The sequence below is a fragment of the Haliotis rubra genome, unplaced genomic scaffold (genome assembly GCF_003918875.1).
Source record: "Haliotis rubra isolate DU_JTF1 unplaced genomic scaffold, ASM391887v1 Scf627, whole genome shotgun sequence".
Lineage (NCBI taxonomy): Eukaryota > Metazoa > Mollusca > Gastropoda > Lepetellida > Haliotidae > Haliotis > Haliotis rubra.
The window spans coordinates 467,518-486,517 of record NW_025767332.1 but is presented as its reverse complement, the minus strand read 5'-3'; the positions used below and the strand labels follow the sequence as shown (position 1 = coordinate 486,517).

The 19,000-nt window shown below is 40.1% G+C and overlaps 1 protein-coding gene across 1 annotated transcript in view; it reads right to left on the bottom strand.

The window, feature by feature from the left end:
- The window catches only part of LOC124256394 (reversion-inducing cysteine-rich protein with Kazal motifs-like), an 82,878-nt gene that overhangs the window by 769 nt on the left and 63,109 nt on the right, over positions 1-19,000 (bottom strand). Inside the window, exons 6-8 of the mRNA XM_046690400.1 lie at positions 2,808-2,892; positions 522-602; positions 128-322 (exon numbers count right to left, since the gene is read on the bottom strand). Of these exons, the coding sequence (XP_046546356.1) occupies positions 128-322; positions 522-602; positions 2,808-2,892 (361 nt within the window). The remainder of the gene's footprint in view (positions 1-127; positions 323-521; positions 603-2,807; positions 2,893-19,000) is intronic.

The following is a 19,000-nucleotide window of genomic DNA, read 5'->3' as shown; positions in this document are numbered from 1 at the left end:
GGTCTGAACACTCCACCGCTGTCTGTCTGGGGTTCCGGACTAATTATTCCTTTTCCATCAAATCCCGTAAACAAGATCATGAAAGGTAGCCTGTAGCACTGCAGGGAAGCCCCACGTGAGTACTCACTGTCCTGTGGTATGTTGGCTCTGGCCGAGCGGGTCTGGTTCTGCACACACTTGGCTACAGGCAGGCTTCCACCCTTGCAATGTCGGTACACCACGTCGCGGTTCGCTCTCGCCGTCGTCGACCCCAACAGGAAGAAGCTGTGACACACAATGCTGCAGCTGTCTCGTACTGACTGATGACAGCACTTGTCTCCCACTGGAACACAAACAGAGTCTCATTGGTCAGCTCCATCAACAGTGTGATGAATGAGTGAGTGAGTGAGTGATTTTAGTTTAACGCCACTTTTAGCAATATTCCAGCAATATCAAGACAGAGTGGAGTTGAGTGGGTGGTGAGTGAGTGATCTGAGCAGTGGAGTGAGGAGCACTGAGTGAGGCTGAGGAAGGACCCTTGCAATGAGTCGCGGTTAAAGCTCTGAAGCTGTGACACACAATGCTGCAGCTGTCTCGTACTGACTGTGAGCACTTGTCTCCCACTGGAACACAAACAGAGTCTCATTGGTCAGCTCCATCAACAGTGTGATGAATGAGTGAGTGAGTGAGTGAGTGAGTGAGTGAGTGAGTTTAGTTTTCACGCCACTTTTAGCAATATTCCAGCAATATCAAGACAGGGGACACTAGAAATGGGTTGTGTGGGTACCCTGTGTGAGTGAATCGAACCCAGGTCTTCAGTGAGTGAGTGAAATGAGTGAGTGACTTTAACCAGTAAGCTACCGACCACCCTGCTGAGTGAGTGAGTCAGTACAGTTTAACACTGACTTGAACAGTATTGCAGTTATATCGTGTGTCAACATCACGTGGGAGAAAAGCCCCAAGTGATGCCGGTCTGAGATCTAACCACCTGCACAATCAAAATGAACCAGAATAGGATTTGAACAGATAAAATATGTGAGTTTGTTTTAACCCAACTCTTAATATTTCAGTAATATCACAGTGTCAAATGTAGGGTCCCATGTGATGCAGATCTGTTTAATACAATTTTGGTGATATCAAAGCATTCATATGGGCTGACATGCCAAGAAATATGCCAACAAGGGATTTGCATTGTAGCTTCCTGGCTCATGCAAGGGACACAACTCTACACAGATAGTTGTAGCACCTGGACAACTGGGCCATCTGCTCCCTGGCATATTTGAACACTAAAACACATGTTGTCAATTTGGTGAAACAAATTGGTATGGTACAAACAAACCATACAATCATCATCTGGGATTCACATGAGGTATCTTGGTACAGAATGATAATGAACAGATAGTGTTCCCCCTAGGCACATTTAGGAGGGCGCTGCGCCCTGCCCTTTGATTTTTGCGCCCTGCCCTTTTTGTTTAACGCCTGCCCTTTTCGCCTCAATCCCAGTTTTTTCCAGTTGTGCTTGATTTTACAACAACCCGTGTGTGTTTTCCGGAGATTTTATATAGGACGGAGTTCTCTCCCTTTCTAGGGGAGACGCAAAATTGTTTTGATAATGATTAGGAAATTGGCATTTAAACCATGGCGAAGTCAAAGGTGTTTAATTCGCCTTTACAAATCACAATGCCTACCAAGGAAAGAATCAAGAGGAAAAGAGAAGAAGCGGTGAAGGTTGAAGCAAGGAAGTGTCGCCGACTAATAGATTTCTTCGCTCCTAACAGGTATGTGCCTCTAAGTTCGTGAGTTTTAGGCCGTTGATTTCCCTGTTCCATTTTTACATGCCTTTCAAATAAAACCTTCATTTATTAAAGACAACGATGTGTGAACTACATGGGATGTATTTTGGTACGTTTGGGGGACCGATATTCATGTGACTGTGCTGTTTAGGTGAAAATCTGAAACTCGAAAATGTCCGCCATTTTGAATCCATCGGCAATGTGAAATTGATCTTGAATTATTTTGTTGTTTGTTCTGGGAAATGAAATAGTTAAAACAGCTTGCATAACAGCTTAACATGGTAGCCTTGTTCTTAGTGTTTAGTGTCAATTTCATAAAAAAGTAAGTCTTGAATGAGTAAAACTATTTTACGATTTCAAACAATGGGAAACCACACCCTCACCCTTGTCGAAGCTCTCCACAGTAGATACTTACGTTCAGGTGTATTATTGTGTGATATTTTTGTTTTAATAATTATGATTGCAAATTTAATATCTAAGAATATTTTGAATATGGTATATTAACTTTGTATATATTTTTTTTCAGACCGGACTTAGACGAGTCAGAGGTAGTTTCCTATGAAAACTCAAGCCGCGAGTCAAGGGCACGAGACAGAGTCAGTTAATCCAACAAAGAAGAAAGATGGTGGTCACAAGACTGCATTTGACACAAAGTGGCAACAAAACCGTGCCTGGTCGAGGTACTCAGAAGATGACAAAAAGAAGGGAATGATGATTTGTTCATTATGTTCTAAGTGGAACACCAAGGGCAGAAATGGACTTAATGTCGACCAAACACTGATTGATATATATACATTTTGTTATTGTTATTTTTTCAATAATCCTCACCAAAATGCCCTTTTAGATTATGAAGTGCCCTTTTCTGTGAAGTTACCCTGCCCTTTCTGAATCCTAGGGGGAACACTAACAGATAATGACAGTTTATCAAATATTCTTTTCTTCTTGTGAAATGAACACAGACATCATATAGAAACAATTCATGGCAACTTTAATACATGTATTCTATTTTCAAGGATAGACCGGAGTCACTCTTACCGTTGTGTCTGTGTAGACATTTATACAGTGACTTCTCCGTGTTCCGATTGCAGTGGGTGGAGTCAATGTCCCTCATGGAGTAGGCCTGTGAAAGACAAAACAATAATAAATAAAATCAGTCTGACTGTCTGTCAGAAGGTGGAGGTGATGATGGACGTTGCGGCTTCGTATGACTTATAAAATCACCTAGGATACTCAATGGTTAACGTTATCAGCATGAAGTACTGTATACCGCCGTCGTGCCACATTTTGATAAACATCCTCTTGTCACTTTAGAAATTTGGCTATTGCTTTAACAGTACATCGATTTTGTGAATTTGACAAATTTATGATTTGGGTGAGTGAGTGAATTTGGTTTTAGCAATATTCCAGCAATATCACGGCGGGGAACACCAGAAATGGGCTTCACACATAGTACCCATGTGAGGAGTCGAACCCAGGTCTTCTGCGTGACAAGTCAACGCTTTGACCATGAGGCTACCCCACCGCCCATTTAAACCTTTAGCTTTACAAAAATATCAATAAAACTGAGAATAGTTTTAATAAACTTTATCTAATTTTAATTGGGAGATATTACAGAAAAAAACATGAATATTTTATTGACACTTCAATTTGGAGTAAGTAGCCATCTTTTGTCTGATTACCCCCATATACAGTTTAGGCAAGTTGTACTATGATCTGTCAAGGGAGGACAACAGTGTGTATGTTTTGTATGACAACAGTATTGGGATCTATGACTAAACAACCTAGTAGCAACAAGGGGTTGTCATCCATCAAGCACCTGTTTTATCTTTTGTATGACAACAGTATTGGGATCTATGACTAAACAACCTAGTAGCAACAAGGGGTTGTCCCCAATCAAGCACCTGTTTTCATGATACACTGAGCACGAATTACATGTACACCTACGTTAATATCACATTATCACTTTCGCCAAGATATCTAATAGTGATCAACCTAATATGTAGTTGGGTAGTTGAGTGGGTCATGCTCTAGATTATACTGAAACTATAGGAGACAATACTCGACATAGGTACAATGAGAGGCATCCCTTCTTAGGAGGAGTGAGTGAACTGGATGTTTCAAACAGTATCCAGTCGGTGCATCACGGCATGCCAATGGCGAATGGCAAGTACCCTGAGAGAAGCAGTGCACCGTGTTCGTAACTCCTTATTTTAACACAGGCTAACTATAGTCGTACTGCTAGGAGCACTTTAAGAACGAGGTCTAGATCTTTGACATTTACCACTGATAAACGTAGAAACATAATCTAGACAAAACTGGAACACAAACATGTCATCATTAGCGCTTCATTGCCTAAGGGGACATAACTCCGCACAGATAATTCTGATGATGTAGAAAACCTCCTTCTCGGCGAAACTGGCAGTGATAGTGCTACAATACCATGATCAAGCAGTAACACAATGTTTTTCATTCTGACAAAATGCTGATGCCAAAAAATGTCAATGAAACCTTCCACACCAAATACTTCTCCCTTCCCCCACCACCCTCAATCCTCGAACATTAACATTTTTTCCAGAGATGACATTTTGTATTTATCAGTTCATCCTTGTTAGGTGGTTAGTTTTTTTGTGACATTTTGCTATTTAAGTATGTATAATTTAAATTTATTGGTTTGCCAAGGGGGATAACTGCTTGACTATACTCCATATAAACATGCCACGTGATAAGACAAATATATTGAAGCTTTATCACTGATGATTTAACATATATCACTGTATTTCCCTCATAAAAATGCTTCCTTCTCCTCATATTGCAGCATTATCAGCAAACTGCTGTGTGCTGTACCTGGGTAATGAAATATCAAGCATTCCTTCACCATAAATCAGACATTGTTCATCACAAACCATCACTGGCCATATAAACGCTATCCACGGTGCAGCAGCAGCCAGGATGATGACATAATGTTATGCTCCTTGCTCCTCGTGGGAGTGAAAAATATAAATATTGGATGCATCTTCAGAGATTCTCCTCTATCCAAACCACACTGATTTTATCTTGGCCATTCCTGTGTTATCTAACAGTACTGCAAGCTCTCTAAATCACCCTGTCCCCACTCTGCCCTCTACCCAACCCTTTGTTCCAAGCCACCCCTAGTTCCACCCAATCCTGATCTCAAGGCTACACTGATCTCTATGCTATGCTGTTGTCTACCCTATCTGGCTTTCTAGAACATCCCTGCCCCCAACCTACACTTCACCTGGCCTGTCCCCACTCTGCCCTCTACCCAACCCTTTGTTCTAAGCCACCCCTAGCTCCACCCAATCCTGATCTCAAGGCCACACTGATCTCTATGCTATGCTGTTGTCTACCCTATCTGGCTTTCTAGAACATCCCTGCCCCCAACCTACACTTCACCTGGCCTGTTCCTGCACTGCTCTCTACCCATCCTCCGCTGTGACCCAACCCTGCCCTGTGAGCCAACCCGAACCAACCCTTCACCTTGACACCCTGTCTGAATACCTCCACCCTCTACCTAGCCTGCTTTCCACTTCACCCTGTGACCCGCCCTCAACCTTCACCTTGCAACCCTGCCCCAACACATCCACCCTCTACCCACCCTGGCCCCACACCTAACTCGCTCCCTGGCCATGTACTAATCTCCCTTCTGCACTAGCCCCCACCCTACACAAACCTCTACACCTAGCCCCACCGTACACACCGCTCTACACCTAGAACCACCCTGGTCTCAACCTACACACCCTTCTACACCTAGAACCACCCTGGTCCCACCCTACACATCCCTCTACACCTAGCCCCACCCTACACACCCTTCTACACCTAGCCCCACACCTAGAACCACCCTGGTCCCACCCTACACATCCCTCTACACCTAGAACCCCCTGGTCCCTACACACCCTTCTACACCTAGAACCACCCTGGTCCCACCCTACACATCCCTCTACACCTAGCCCCACCCTACACACCCTTCTACACCTAGCCCCACACATGCTCTGCACCCTACACATCCCTCTACACCTGCCCCCACCCTGGCCCCACCCTACACACCCCCACCCTCTCTACACCTAGCCCCACCCTGGCCCCACCCTACACATCCCTCTACACCTAGTCCCACCCTACTCTTCTCTCCATTCCCAACTCGGCTCCCTGGCCACGTGCTACTCTCCTCTCCACACTTGCCCCCACCCTACACTCCCCAACACCTAGCCCCACCCTACACACCCCTCTTCACCTAGCCCCACCCTGCACCCCACCCTACTCCCCACCTAGCCGCCACCCAGCTCACCACCCAACCCGAAGCTCGTCCCCCATGAACCCACCACCACATGGAAGCACACTTCCTATAAGCATCCTTCAACATCTGGAGACGGAATTAGCATGGCTAGTAGTACCCTCCGTAAACAAGGCAAGCCATATTTCAGAATGGTGCAAATGGCTTTATTTTAAGCTGCAGCCTATATAGTGCAGTCTTCAGCAATATGTAGGAACATCAGACCAAATCCTTCACATCTGGTTGGGATAGTTTCCCCACTGCATGAAATACACCAGCAAGAGAGTTCACATCTTGCATTAAATATCTGCATGTTTTGTCTGATTGGACCAGACTGCTGATGAAATCATGGAATGATGATAGCTTCTGAACAACTAGGTATTATATTTTTTATTCAGATGATAGTTTCTTAACTAGTTATTACTAATGCTTCTGATGATATAATATGATGTCTATACTTCCGACATCAAGTCCAAGAAACATAGTTATTTTATTTATTAATATCTCTCTTTACACACACACAAAAAATCCAATGAAATAAAATTCAAAAGGACCGCAGAACAATTAAGAGCCGAGGCAATCTTGACTTACCCAATCATTTTAGACTAGAGTTGGACTCATTTTTTTATTCATTCTCTGGATTCTGGGACACAGACTATCACTGCTACGGATGATAGTTTCTGGACAACTAGTTATCATGCTTTTGCTTGAAGGTGGTAAAGTAATTCAAAGACGCAAATGATCTGCCTTCAAACATATCACCCTGGAATGTATGCATTGACAATGAAAGATATGCTTGAAAACTACATTCAGTGATAAGGGCACGGTTTTATTTCTGTTGTCAGAGGATTTATGCCAACATCAAGTATTGGTGTGGTTGGGAAATATCGGATAGTTAGTGTAGCAATGGTAGAACCCTGGTACGTTTATTCCATAAAACAGAAGAGGTAATGTTTTAAACGACTGATCTATTACGCTCAGTTTATATAGGTCAGCCATTAATACAGTTGTACAGACAGCACTGAACAGTGACTGACTGACTGAGTTTAGTTTTATGCCGATTTTAGCAATATTCCAGCAATATCACGGCGGGGAACACCAGAAATGGGCTTCACACATTGTGCCCATGTGGGGAATCGAACCCGGGTCTTCGGCGTGACGAGCTAACGCTTTAACCACTAGGCTACACCACCGCCCGCACTGAACAGTGAGTGAGTGAGTGAGTATAGTTTTATGCTGCTTTTAGCTATATTCATGGCATGGGACACCAGAAATTGGCTTTACACGTTGTGCCAACGTTGGGAATTGAACCCAGGTATTCAGCATGATGAACATTACCCAGTTGAAAAGAAGGTTGGTGTTCAATATCTACTGTATCACACAAAAAGATAATATAATATGGTACTTGATGTTACCCTGTCTGACTCCCGACGTTAAAGGGATGAAAGTCTTGGGCTTCACACATTGTACAAATGTTGAGAATTGAACCCAAGTATTCGGCATGATGAACCTAGACAGTTGGTTAACCCACCACCCCAATCCTGAATAGAAAGGGAGGTTGGTGTTCAGTATCTATTGTATCACACAAAAAGATATTAAAATATGGTACTTGATGTTACTCTATCTGACACCCGACCTTAAAGGGATGAAACTTGGGCTTCACACATTGTACCAATATTGGGAATTGAACCCAAGTCTTCATCCTGATGAGAAAACACATCAACCACTACACCACTAGCCCTTAAAACTTTTGCACTGATGTATATCAACCAAAGCCATGAGCTAGCATATTTCTAATCTGCCAATCACTAGATAGAGCAATCTAATACAGTAAAAAAGACATTTAATACTCAAACAAAGGTCACTCTGTTCTGTGAAAAACACTACCCCACAAAAGAGGAAAAAGATGAGAATAAATGTAATAGAAACTTACTTCAAATAAATAATCATGCACTAATCTTCAAATGAAAAGTTCACAATAATATAATGCAATATCTAACGACAGCTTTTTCTCAAATATCCACACAAAATCTTATCACATCATTTCTGTGACGTCTGAACAAATTCCTTCCAAACTGTTGCGGTGGTTCTTTGCAAAAATTAATCATAAAAGCCTATCAAAATATGACAAAGGCCTTAAAACAAGGAAACATGATATTTAAGTAACGACTCAGAATTTGAAATACTCAGAATTTGTTGAGCTGTAAACTCTTCACCAGGAACAGCATGGGAATTTACAGTTAATATCATAAACTTTAAAAAGCACTTGCTCCGCTTGTTTAAATTCTTCTATGCTCTCCCAAGGAGCCGAGACTTACATAAACTCGGAGAAGAAATCAAGTGGCGTATTTAGATCTGCCTCTCTGTCCCATTCTGCTATATAGTGCTAATGGCTTGTTGTGAAATGGAAGCAAAACAAAACCTTCCACAGCTGAACGAATATTTGAAAATCTGTGCAACCTCGGTTTATCTAGTATAATAGATCATGTTTCCTTGCTTGTTGTTTTGTATAAAGTAAAGATTACCTTGTGATCTTCAAAAGAGCTCTCAGGGTGGAAGTACTACATATTAAGACATTTTCGTGCGTTGTTTTTATAAAGCAGTTTGAAGAAAACGACAAAGGGGACTCCTGCAAGGTGATCCCGATCTTTGTATAATTTAAACAAGCAATTTCCTCATGAAAATAAAATAACAAAAAAATCTGAAATACTTACAGGAGAAACAGCTGGACACTTAAGTGTCATGGGAAAAAATACAGGTATTTAGAAGTTGGGGATAACATTGGTATGTTTATGCAGAGACAAACCACTTCAGGACACTGTTTTGGTTTTAGTAAAGAGCCGTACGCTGAGGACTTGATTTAATACAAAAAATACCACAAACTTTAATACAAGTTCCAACCAACAGTTACAAATGCCCTGTATGAAGAGTTATTTGACTCTCAGCACTAAGGTGAAGCACTAAGGTGAAGCACTAAGGTGAAGCGCTAAGCATTTTATCTTCAGGGAATGAGGGATATTTGTGAAGAAGAATTATTCCAGGTGAACTGAAAATGAGTAAATAATAAACTAACTGCATGATCATATCTTAATGCATTACGCATGTTAAACAAAAACTGTGAAAAGAAATTGCATGTGTGATAAAAACGCTAATTTCAAACATCCATAAAAAATATTGGTCCCTCAGAATAAATTAAGTACTTCCCTTTTTTCTAGATGAACTATACTAAATATATGTTGCATGAAACTTATCATGGTACCGAGAAACCATTACGATAAAGATCTCAACTTTGTAAATCTTCAGGCTAATATTTATGGTGATTGCTACCGATTCCTTAAACATGTTTAAGAAAATTCTTGAATGAATAATAATAATTTTCACAGAAAATAGATTTGTTAGTGTTGCAATAAAGATTTTGCAAAGAAATAAACAGTAAGCAGTAAAATTTGAGCCATGGTAATTTCATTTGTACTTTTGCAGACAGACTTAAGCCATTAAACATGTCTCGGTGCTGATAGCAACAGCTTTTTCTCCAGTCTGCATCCAGAAAGTTAATTCAAGTATCCATCAACAGCAGGAATTCTACCAGGGTGTTATGGCTCTATGGGACGTTTACCTTACAACTGCTTCCAGGGAAAGACCTACTGTTTTCCTAACAACTGGTTCAGCACTTTGCCAAAACTACATTTGTTTCTTCAAGCTGGTCTGTACAAGGCAGGGCAGCTCCTATGGAGTTAAGTCTTCCAAGCTGGCTTGCGCACCCTGTCCATTAATGCTTTGAATTACATAAAAAGCAAAGCTTTTAAAACATTTTTTCGACACCGAGTCAACAACAAAGCTTTTGTTTTGTCCCTGCGACTTGGTAATTGAGGACCTTTTTACATCCTTCCAGGCACCTCACGCGCACTATTTTTCCATCTCTCCTAGCCCTGTAATACGTTTCCTGAGAGTCTTGCCTAAGGCCAGGAAACCAGTCTTTATTGATTGTTTAGGAAGAAAATCATCTTGTCATAAATGCTTTAGTGAATTCACTGAGTTTGCACAAGGGCAAGCATGCAGGCAAACTGGCTTACTGATAGCTCCTAAATATCAGAACCGATATGTATTAAATTGTCATCTGCCTACACAGCAATTAAAGGGGCCGTAACGAGTGGTGAAAAGCATCTACCGTGCAAACATACCACCAGACACTGGTGGTCCCATTTATACAATAATTTAAGAGAAATTTATAATCCCGCTTTCTGTACGATAATTAAAAAGAAATTTTAAAATCCTGATTTAATTCTTGATTAACATTTCTTCCCAAATATGAAGTCATTTTTTAGTTTAAAGCATCAAAGCGAAATTATTTACAACTTTGAAAAAATACTCATCTATCTTACACTAAAAGAAAATTATCGTTATTTGATTAATCGATAAATAGATGTTTGCATTGTAAAATAATATTTTGAAGTATTTTTACATACAGTTTACTTATTTTATCTGAAATAACATGAACTTTTGTGAACTATGAGCAGAGTGCCCTCTCCCAGCTGAATAAACATCTTTACAAGCGCATGTTTCTTCAAAATAGAACTTTAAAATAGAACCATGTGCTTAATTAAAGGCATATGCAGCCAAATATATGTGCAAAGTTTATATACTACATTCAATAAAAAAATTAGCATGAAACTACTCTTTTTTACTTCCCTTTTTATGATTAGACAAACGCTTTCATATTTTTCACCCATTTATGATTTTAGTAAAGAAATTAAAATTGAACTTACATTTACAAAAAGCCATCTTAACAATCACAAAGAAAAGACAAAAAAATAATAAATAAAACAGTAATATAAAGGGCAGGAATTATATTCCAAAAAGGAAAATTTTTCTGGCCTGACTGAAAACTTGTGATTAACTTGTTACCAGAGCCCCTCCCTTGATGAGTTATGTAACTTAAAGCATGAGTCAAGTTATTAAAACACAGAGCTTGACTCAGTAGACAAACATTCAAGGCAATACAAGTCACTTTATGGGTTGACAAAATATCAGGGGTCAGTTACCTGTTTGTGTTAAAAAAGTCCCAGTTGTCAAAACATGTAAATGTGCTTGTAATAAAAGTTTTCAAAAAACATTAGTGGAGTACCCTAGTGGTTTGGGTTCAAACTTGTAATAAAAGGTCTTTAAAAAAAACGTTGGTGGGGTAGCCTAGTGGTTAAAGTGTTAGCTTGTCACACCAAAGACCTGGGTTCGACTCCCCACATGGGTACAGTGTGTGAAGCCCATTTATGGTGTACCCTTCAGTGAATATTGTTAAAAGTGGCATAAAACCATACTCATTCACAGTAAAACAACCTATAGTGATCAAAAATTGCAATACCCAACACAAAAATTTACCCTATTCTCTACTCATTATGAAGACTATCCCTTAAAATTACCCGGCATGGAAATCTAACAAAATGTTGCCAGCCACAATGATTTCGTTGCATTTAATACACACACAGAGTAATAAAACTACTCCATACCAAAACAAAAAGTGAGTGAGTTTAGTTTTACCCGCTTTTAGTAATATTCCAGCAATATCACGGTAGGGGACACCAGAAATGGGCTTCATACTTTGTACCTATGTGGGGACTCAAACTCAGGTCTTCGGCGTGATGAGTGAACGCTTTAAAAATGGGGCTACCCCACCGCTCCCATACCAAAAAATACCAATACAAAATTTAACTCGTGGTTAGCATGAAAGGACACTGCCACTTTGGAAAGTTAAACACATGGGACTGATCATTTGATAATCAAAAGAGGGGGCTGGGTTGGGGCAGTGGGTGTAGCTTGGACTTTGATCCCCTAGAATAATTAAAAATAATTATGCTAAAGACTTAAGAGAAGGCCTGTCCGTGATAAAAAATACATAAAGTTCTTTTTATGTAAACAAAACCTTATTAAAATTCTGTTTGCAGAGAATAGGTACCGATGAATTTCACCTTAAACAAAAATGTAAATCAAATAAAGTGAAAATAAGATTGCAAATCCTCATAATTTTACATCGCCAATTGAACATTTAAATCTCAGAATTTTATTAAACTTAGGATAAAAGTTGTTAAACAAACGATCATAGTTTCAAATCGCTTTATTTGTTTGTATTACAAGGGGGTATGCACATTAAATGAAACACCGATAACAAGTAGGGTTGGTCTAAGTTAACACTCATCACGTACCGCACGTGCATTTGTTTCACTGTTCCAACTACTGCGCTTACCCCCCTGTAATACAAACCAATAATAACGATTTCAATCTATGATAGTTTGTTAAACAACTTTTATCCTAAGTTAAATACAATTCTGAGACTTAAATTTCCAATTGGCAAGGTAAAATTATGAGGACTCGCAATCTTAATTTCACTTTATTTGGTTTAGTTTTTTGTTTAAAGTGAAATTCATCGGTACATTTTCACTGCAAACAGACTATAGGCCATAGTTTTAATTAAAAAATATCCGATTTGGCACCTGGAGCTGTCCTGGCAATATCCTGACCCAGAATATCAAAAACAAGAACTGGTCGTTGATGTATCCTGATAAACGTATCATTTTGGAAAGTGAGTGAGTATCTTTTACGCCTCTTTTAGCAACATTCCAGCAATATCACGATCAGAAATGGACGTCACACATTGTACCCATGTAGGGAATCGAAGCCAGGTCTTCAGCGTGACTAGTGAATGTGTTAACCACAAGGCTACACCACCGCCCCACAAAAGCAATGAAAAACTCGACACAAAACCCTATAAACCACACATCCTTGTTTCTGTGACTTTGTATATATGAGACTTTATTCCTATATAAGTATATCTAACCTTGTACCACTGTTCATGGACAAGAAACATCTTCATCTCCCTCATCTTCATCTATGACAGAAACCAGAGGAATAATCTTTTCACTGCAACAACTCAACACTATCCGACCCAATCTCCAAAACACAAGCAGACAGACTGTCCAGAAACTCCACCATCAAAAACATTACCAATGGGGCTAGAGGTCACAGGTCATATCCACAAAAGCAAAGGTTATGAAGATGAAGCTGTAGCGCGACCTGTGAGGGTCAGAGGTCACATCTGTGTGAGGAAGATGACAGACAGGCAGTGCAAAACACTGAACATATGCTGGATAAAATGAAGGTTTTCAGTTTATTTTTCTTGAGAGGGTCTGGTGATTCCACACAGATAGTGAAGCTGAGATACTCATTTTCAGAAGTAGCTGAGGCCCAATTGAGCATTTGAACGGGGTGATATTTTGTGGGCTCAAAGAAGGGGAAAGAACTGAACGATATGATCATTTCTGGAACTGACATTAATGCAGGAATATTTTTAACAATGTCATTTATTTTTGTAAAATGTTTGCAGAGTGAGTGAGTGAGTGTGTGTGAAGTGAGTGAGTGAGTGAGTGAGTGAGTGAGTGAGTGAGTGAGTGAGTGAGTGAGTGAGTGAGTGAGTGAGTGAGTGAGTGAGTGAGTGAGTGAGTGAGTGAGTGAGTGAGTGAGTGAGTGAGTGAGTGAGTGGTTTGACGTCACTTTTAGCAATTTCCAGCAATATCACGGCGCTGGGGAAACAAGGAATGGTCTTCCCACATTGTACCCATGTGAGGAATCCAACTCAGGCCTTCTGCATGATGAGCGAATGCTTTAACCACTGGGTACCCCACCGCCCGAGTGAGTGAGTGAGCAAGCTGTTTTCACACCACCTTTAGCAATATTCCAGTAATACCATGGCAGGGTTCACTAGATATGTGCTTTACCCAGTCTGTAAACCAAACCTGAGTCTGTGGCATGATGATTGAACGCTTTAACCACTAGGCTACCCTACCTCCCCTTAATTACCAATAAAGCAAATACTCACAGAAATGTACAAAAACATGTTTACAAAACCACTTCATAACTAAACATGTTTTTGTATGCATGGTTTATGTTTTTGCTTACTGTCAGCATGAAAACAAAAACATACTCATCAATATATAACAGTCAAAGAGTTGTCACAAAACAAGATTATACGAACAATTCACATATTCACTGTACACGCATCAGGATATAAATGAAATTTAATATGTGATAAAATAAGGATCCAGACTAGTTTTCTAAAATGGCGAAATTAATACATCAACAATTTGCAAAAATGGTACAAATAAATTAAGTAAACAAATTTACTATCTTTAGCACAGTATCATCACACTTGTGTTCCCACAACAGTTTGGTTTGAGAAATTAGAAGTTAATTAATCTGCTTGGGTTGAAAACCTGTGACCTATAATCTCAAGAAGCAGCCCTAACTTCTGTCATGCTTCACTTCATCTTTCACAAAGCATGGCATATTTGACACAAATAGTTTCTGACAAATCAAAATACACCCATCATGATCCCTGTGGTCTATCTGGACCGACAGCATGCCAATCTTATCTCATCCCCCCTCAAAACATAATCCCCTTTCTTCTTCCTAAACAAACAGCCCTTTGAGGAGCTTTCCCAGTTCTGCTCAGTAAGTTCCTTCAAGAACTCTCCTGTGGAGATTCCCAAATCGCACTCCGTTCAACATTTCGCTTTTGAACAAACCACATAATCATAGTAATCATCAGCTACAAGCTTCTTTCTACCTAATCTTTTGAAAACCTGTCCGCAAATGAGAACTCTTTAGGGGTTGGACCAGCGGTCCCTCGTCTTGCCGAGATCCTACTCCCGTTATTATATTCACAGCAGGCATGTTCGGCTTTCACAACCACCCTCCACATCGTCCCGCGCCCATCGCATACCACATCATCCTCGTCAGCAGCAGGAGCCTGTTGCTTTGTTGGCTCCAGTCCCGCATGTGGGACTTCTCATACAACAATATCTCAATGTTTTCTTCAGGTCCAACACTGATTTTTAAATCACCATGCACAGCCCTTCATGTAAGGGTATGTACAAATCCAAGGTGGACCAAGCATAAGACAAAATATTACGTATGTGAACTTCTTCACTATTGCATACATGTTTCTGGGGTTTTCCTTGCCTCGCCTCACGAAGGGACAAGGAAAAGCCCAGAAACGTGAATACAATAAAGAATAAGTTGACATCATTAATATCTGTCTTATACTTGAATAACAATTTCCATATGCCTCTCAAGAACTCCAAGTAAGATCACTCAGCACTGATCAAATTTTGTTTATCAAATTAATAAACAATAATACATCAGTGTATTTTTAAAAATCTATTGTCTAAAAACGTGATCATCTTTGGCTGGGCATCATTTGCTGTGCAAGTCCTACTCCTTCTCTGAGAACACACAATGCCTTTTGGAAAGTGCTCAAATGCCAAATATGTTTTATTTGTGATTACACTTTCTCAATAAAGTACAGGGGGCGACGGGGTAGCCTAGTGGCTAAAGTGTTGGCTCGTCACACCGAAGGCAGGGTTTGATTCCTACAAGGGTACAATGTGTGACGCCCATTTCTGGTGTCCCCCACCATGATATTGCTGGAATATTGCTAAAAGCGGCGTTAAACCATACTCACTCACTTACTCACTCAATAAAATATACATTCTAGTACTTAATGGCTGAGCCACATCTGGGATTCGAACCACAATCTCAGAGTGAAGCACCTAATTGCCAGCACACAAAGTCAGCGATCTAACCCACTCAGCCACCGCTTAGATCACTGACCTTGACTTCAACAAAGAACAGGTATTGTTGAAAAGGTGGAACTGAGGTGAAGCTGAAATGTGTTTGATCATTACATGTGTTTTCCTCATCTCTGAGATTCCGTCAAACTTGACGTGGTGGCACTGACAAGGTGTCGACTTCAAAGTAGGCAAGGCAAAGGCAGCTGAGTCACCCTGGTTTGTGATATGTTTTAAACATCACACCATCAAGATCGAGAGAGAGAGAGAGAGAGAGAGAGAGAGAGAGAGAGAGAGAAGAGAGAGAGAGAGAGAGAGAGAGAGAGAGAGAGAGAGAGAGAGAGAGAGAGAGAGAGAGAGAGAGAGAGAGAGAGAGAGAGAGAGAGAGAGAGAGAGAGAGAGAGAGAGAGAAAGAAAGCCTAATGGTTAAAGCATTCACTCTTCATACTGAAGACTCAGGTTTGATTCCCCATATGGGTACAATGCATGAAGCCCATTTCTGGTGTCCCTCGCCGTGATATTGCTGGAATCTTGCTAAAAGCAACATAGAACCATAATCACTCACTCACCTAACTATATAAGATAGGAAGAAAGTTAATACTTCAAGTTAAAAGCAGAAGCATTGCTACAATGTTAGCACACCACTGATAAAAACTGTAGAGAATCAAAATGTGATTTCAGCAGATACTTGAACACCCAAGGGAAGTCACTCTTCAGAGCAGTTTGAAGCTACTGGTCCAAGCCTGCTCACCCAGAATGCTATTGTAAACAACTTAAACAGACAACACAGTACTACGACCCACACAAGCTGTAAGTCAGTAGTGGGCAGGGAAGCAGTATATAGAATCTATACACATTACAAATCCCTGACAGAGCCCCTTTAAGAGCAACTCTCACGCAGGTACGAAATCAACATTTTTTACTAAAGTAAAACTTGCTGTCTAAATCTGACAGCTCATCTCACGTTGTGTTCACGTATTTGCATTAAACTTTCAATCTGTAATATTTCCCATCATGCCTAGCTGTGTGAATGTTATCACCGGCCAATCAGGCCCTGAGCTGCCTGGTACAACTATTGTATAGCTAGCTACCTGTTGTGGACTTTTGAAAAAAGAGCCAACTCTTCCATGCTCGGTGAAGCTTCCGATTTCAAACAAGTCTCCCGATACAAAAGATGACTTATTCCTTAAAGAGCCATCTTTCAATAAACATTTCAAACAAACTAACTTTTCCTCTGAAAACACACAATATAGCTTTTGTGAATTCCAAATTGTGTTTTTTATTTGAAATTTTGAAAAGATCGCCAAAAATGGAAGGATTTGTGGGATGAAAGCAAGCATTGTTGAAAGTCTGGTCTAGTTTTGCTCAATTATGAAATGTGCCTTTCAGATCTAGCGACAACATCTTCGTTTATTTTAAATGTTAAACCATGGGATAACTCCAAATATTATCTTTTCACAATCTGACGGAAGCACTAAAGCCATAACAAAAATAATTTTCCCCGCATAAAAATTAACACTGCACTGAAAACATCCATCCTTGACTGACAATTATGTGAAGTGGTTAAAAAGTATTTATTACTTTGAAACAGTTTCCTGGAAGGTAATACCAATTCCAGCTGGGATATTTCATGTTCTAATTTTCCTGGGCCAAATTTCATATCGAAAGAAACAAACTCCACAAATAGGATCACGCTTCATACATTTGACATTATGCCAAGATTAAGGTTGCAAAAAATGCAACATAAAAACACTCCCTGTTTTTTTAACCAAATATATTCAATAAATTTTTAAACAACAAACACGGCCATGTTGTATCAAGCTCAGACACCTCCCAAGAATGCCCCATGTTCACGAATCTCTGCATGTTCCGAATAAACACACCAAATTTTATTACAAAGCTGCCAATTATAACCTGAAAAAGGCAGATATCTTATTCCAAGTTTCAACATGATCTTGTCAAGGGCACTCCCAAAAACTAAATTATGGCGTCATCTGATTCTGCTTATCAAAATTTAAAAACCCTCGACCAATAAGGTTCCAACTTTTTCTTGCTCTTTTTCGAATGTTTTGACATTCGACAACAGCTTCAGGAACCATAGTCAGAAGTTGGAAGATATAATTGGTAGCGCTCTGACAAATGTTCCATCAAGATTTCCAAGACAACCAGATATGAAAGCCTTCCCACCTTCCCTTGGAGAACTCTTCAACTGAAGGAGCATACAGCCCATCTTCCTGTCTACCCATAATTCAAAGCACCTATTTGCATAAACAAATGCCACTTAAGAAAGAGTATACCCCCCACCTGTCTAAATTTTGTGGCCCTTAGTCTAAATTTTGAAGCATCACATGTAAATAGCTTTGGCGTTCTCTTGCTGCTGGGGAACGCTCAGTAAACAGTAGTATATTCTGAATGATTAAGACCTAGCAATATGTTTGCCTGTTTAATAGGACGGCCAGCTCAGATGCTTTTACAATCAACCGGTGTATTTACCAGTCCCACTGCAACGTTCTTTGCTCTTCCACAAAAGTTTTACTTAATTGTTGCCAAATTTCAACAAGTTCTTCAGGGAATGAACATGATTACTGCTCTGTTGTCTTCAAATTTGAAGAGAACATTGTTCAAATGTTGCGTGGTAACATCCAGTTGCTGTTGCATGGACCCGATTAAATTCCTGTGCTGGACATATTTGTAGAAATCTTGTTCAAATTGTAAAATTCTCAACCAGGTCAGCGTCGGTCTGTGTGTCCTTCGTTGTATTTGACGAGCAGTAATACAATATGTTATTTTACGCGATCGTTGATGCACCATCCTGTGTCATATCGGATGCTCTATGACACAACTGAACACACGCAAGTCATACGGAAACTCAGTTATTGCGCTACCCTGTAAGATTCTGTATGTCACCGAAAATAGTCACTGCCTACCTTGAAAGAAAATAGTAAATATTTGTCTGAAATATCCCAAACATTCACATACTGAATTCCCATACAGGAATGTATTTTTATCACTTAAAATTCAAAACTTGGGGAGTCATTACACCAGGCTGCAATAGTAGCCACTGTATCTTACTTGCTACTTAAACCCTCAAATGTGAGGCTTCTGATACAAACTGAAAACTTGGGGAGCCATTACAACAGAAATGCAAAGATTGCTACTGTATCTTATTTGGTGTCACTTAACCCCTCATATGTGAGGGTTCTGATACAAACTGAAAACTTGGGGACCCTTTGCGGCAGAAATACTATGATTGCTACTGTGTCTTACTTGTTGCCACATAACCCCTCATATGTGAGGGTTCTGATACAAACTGAAAACTTGGG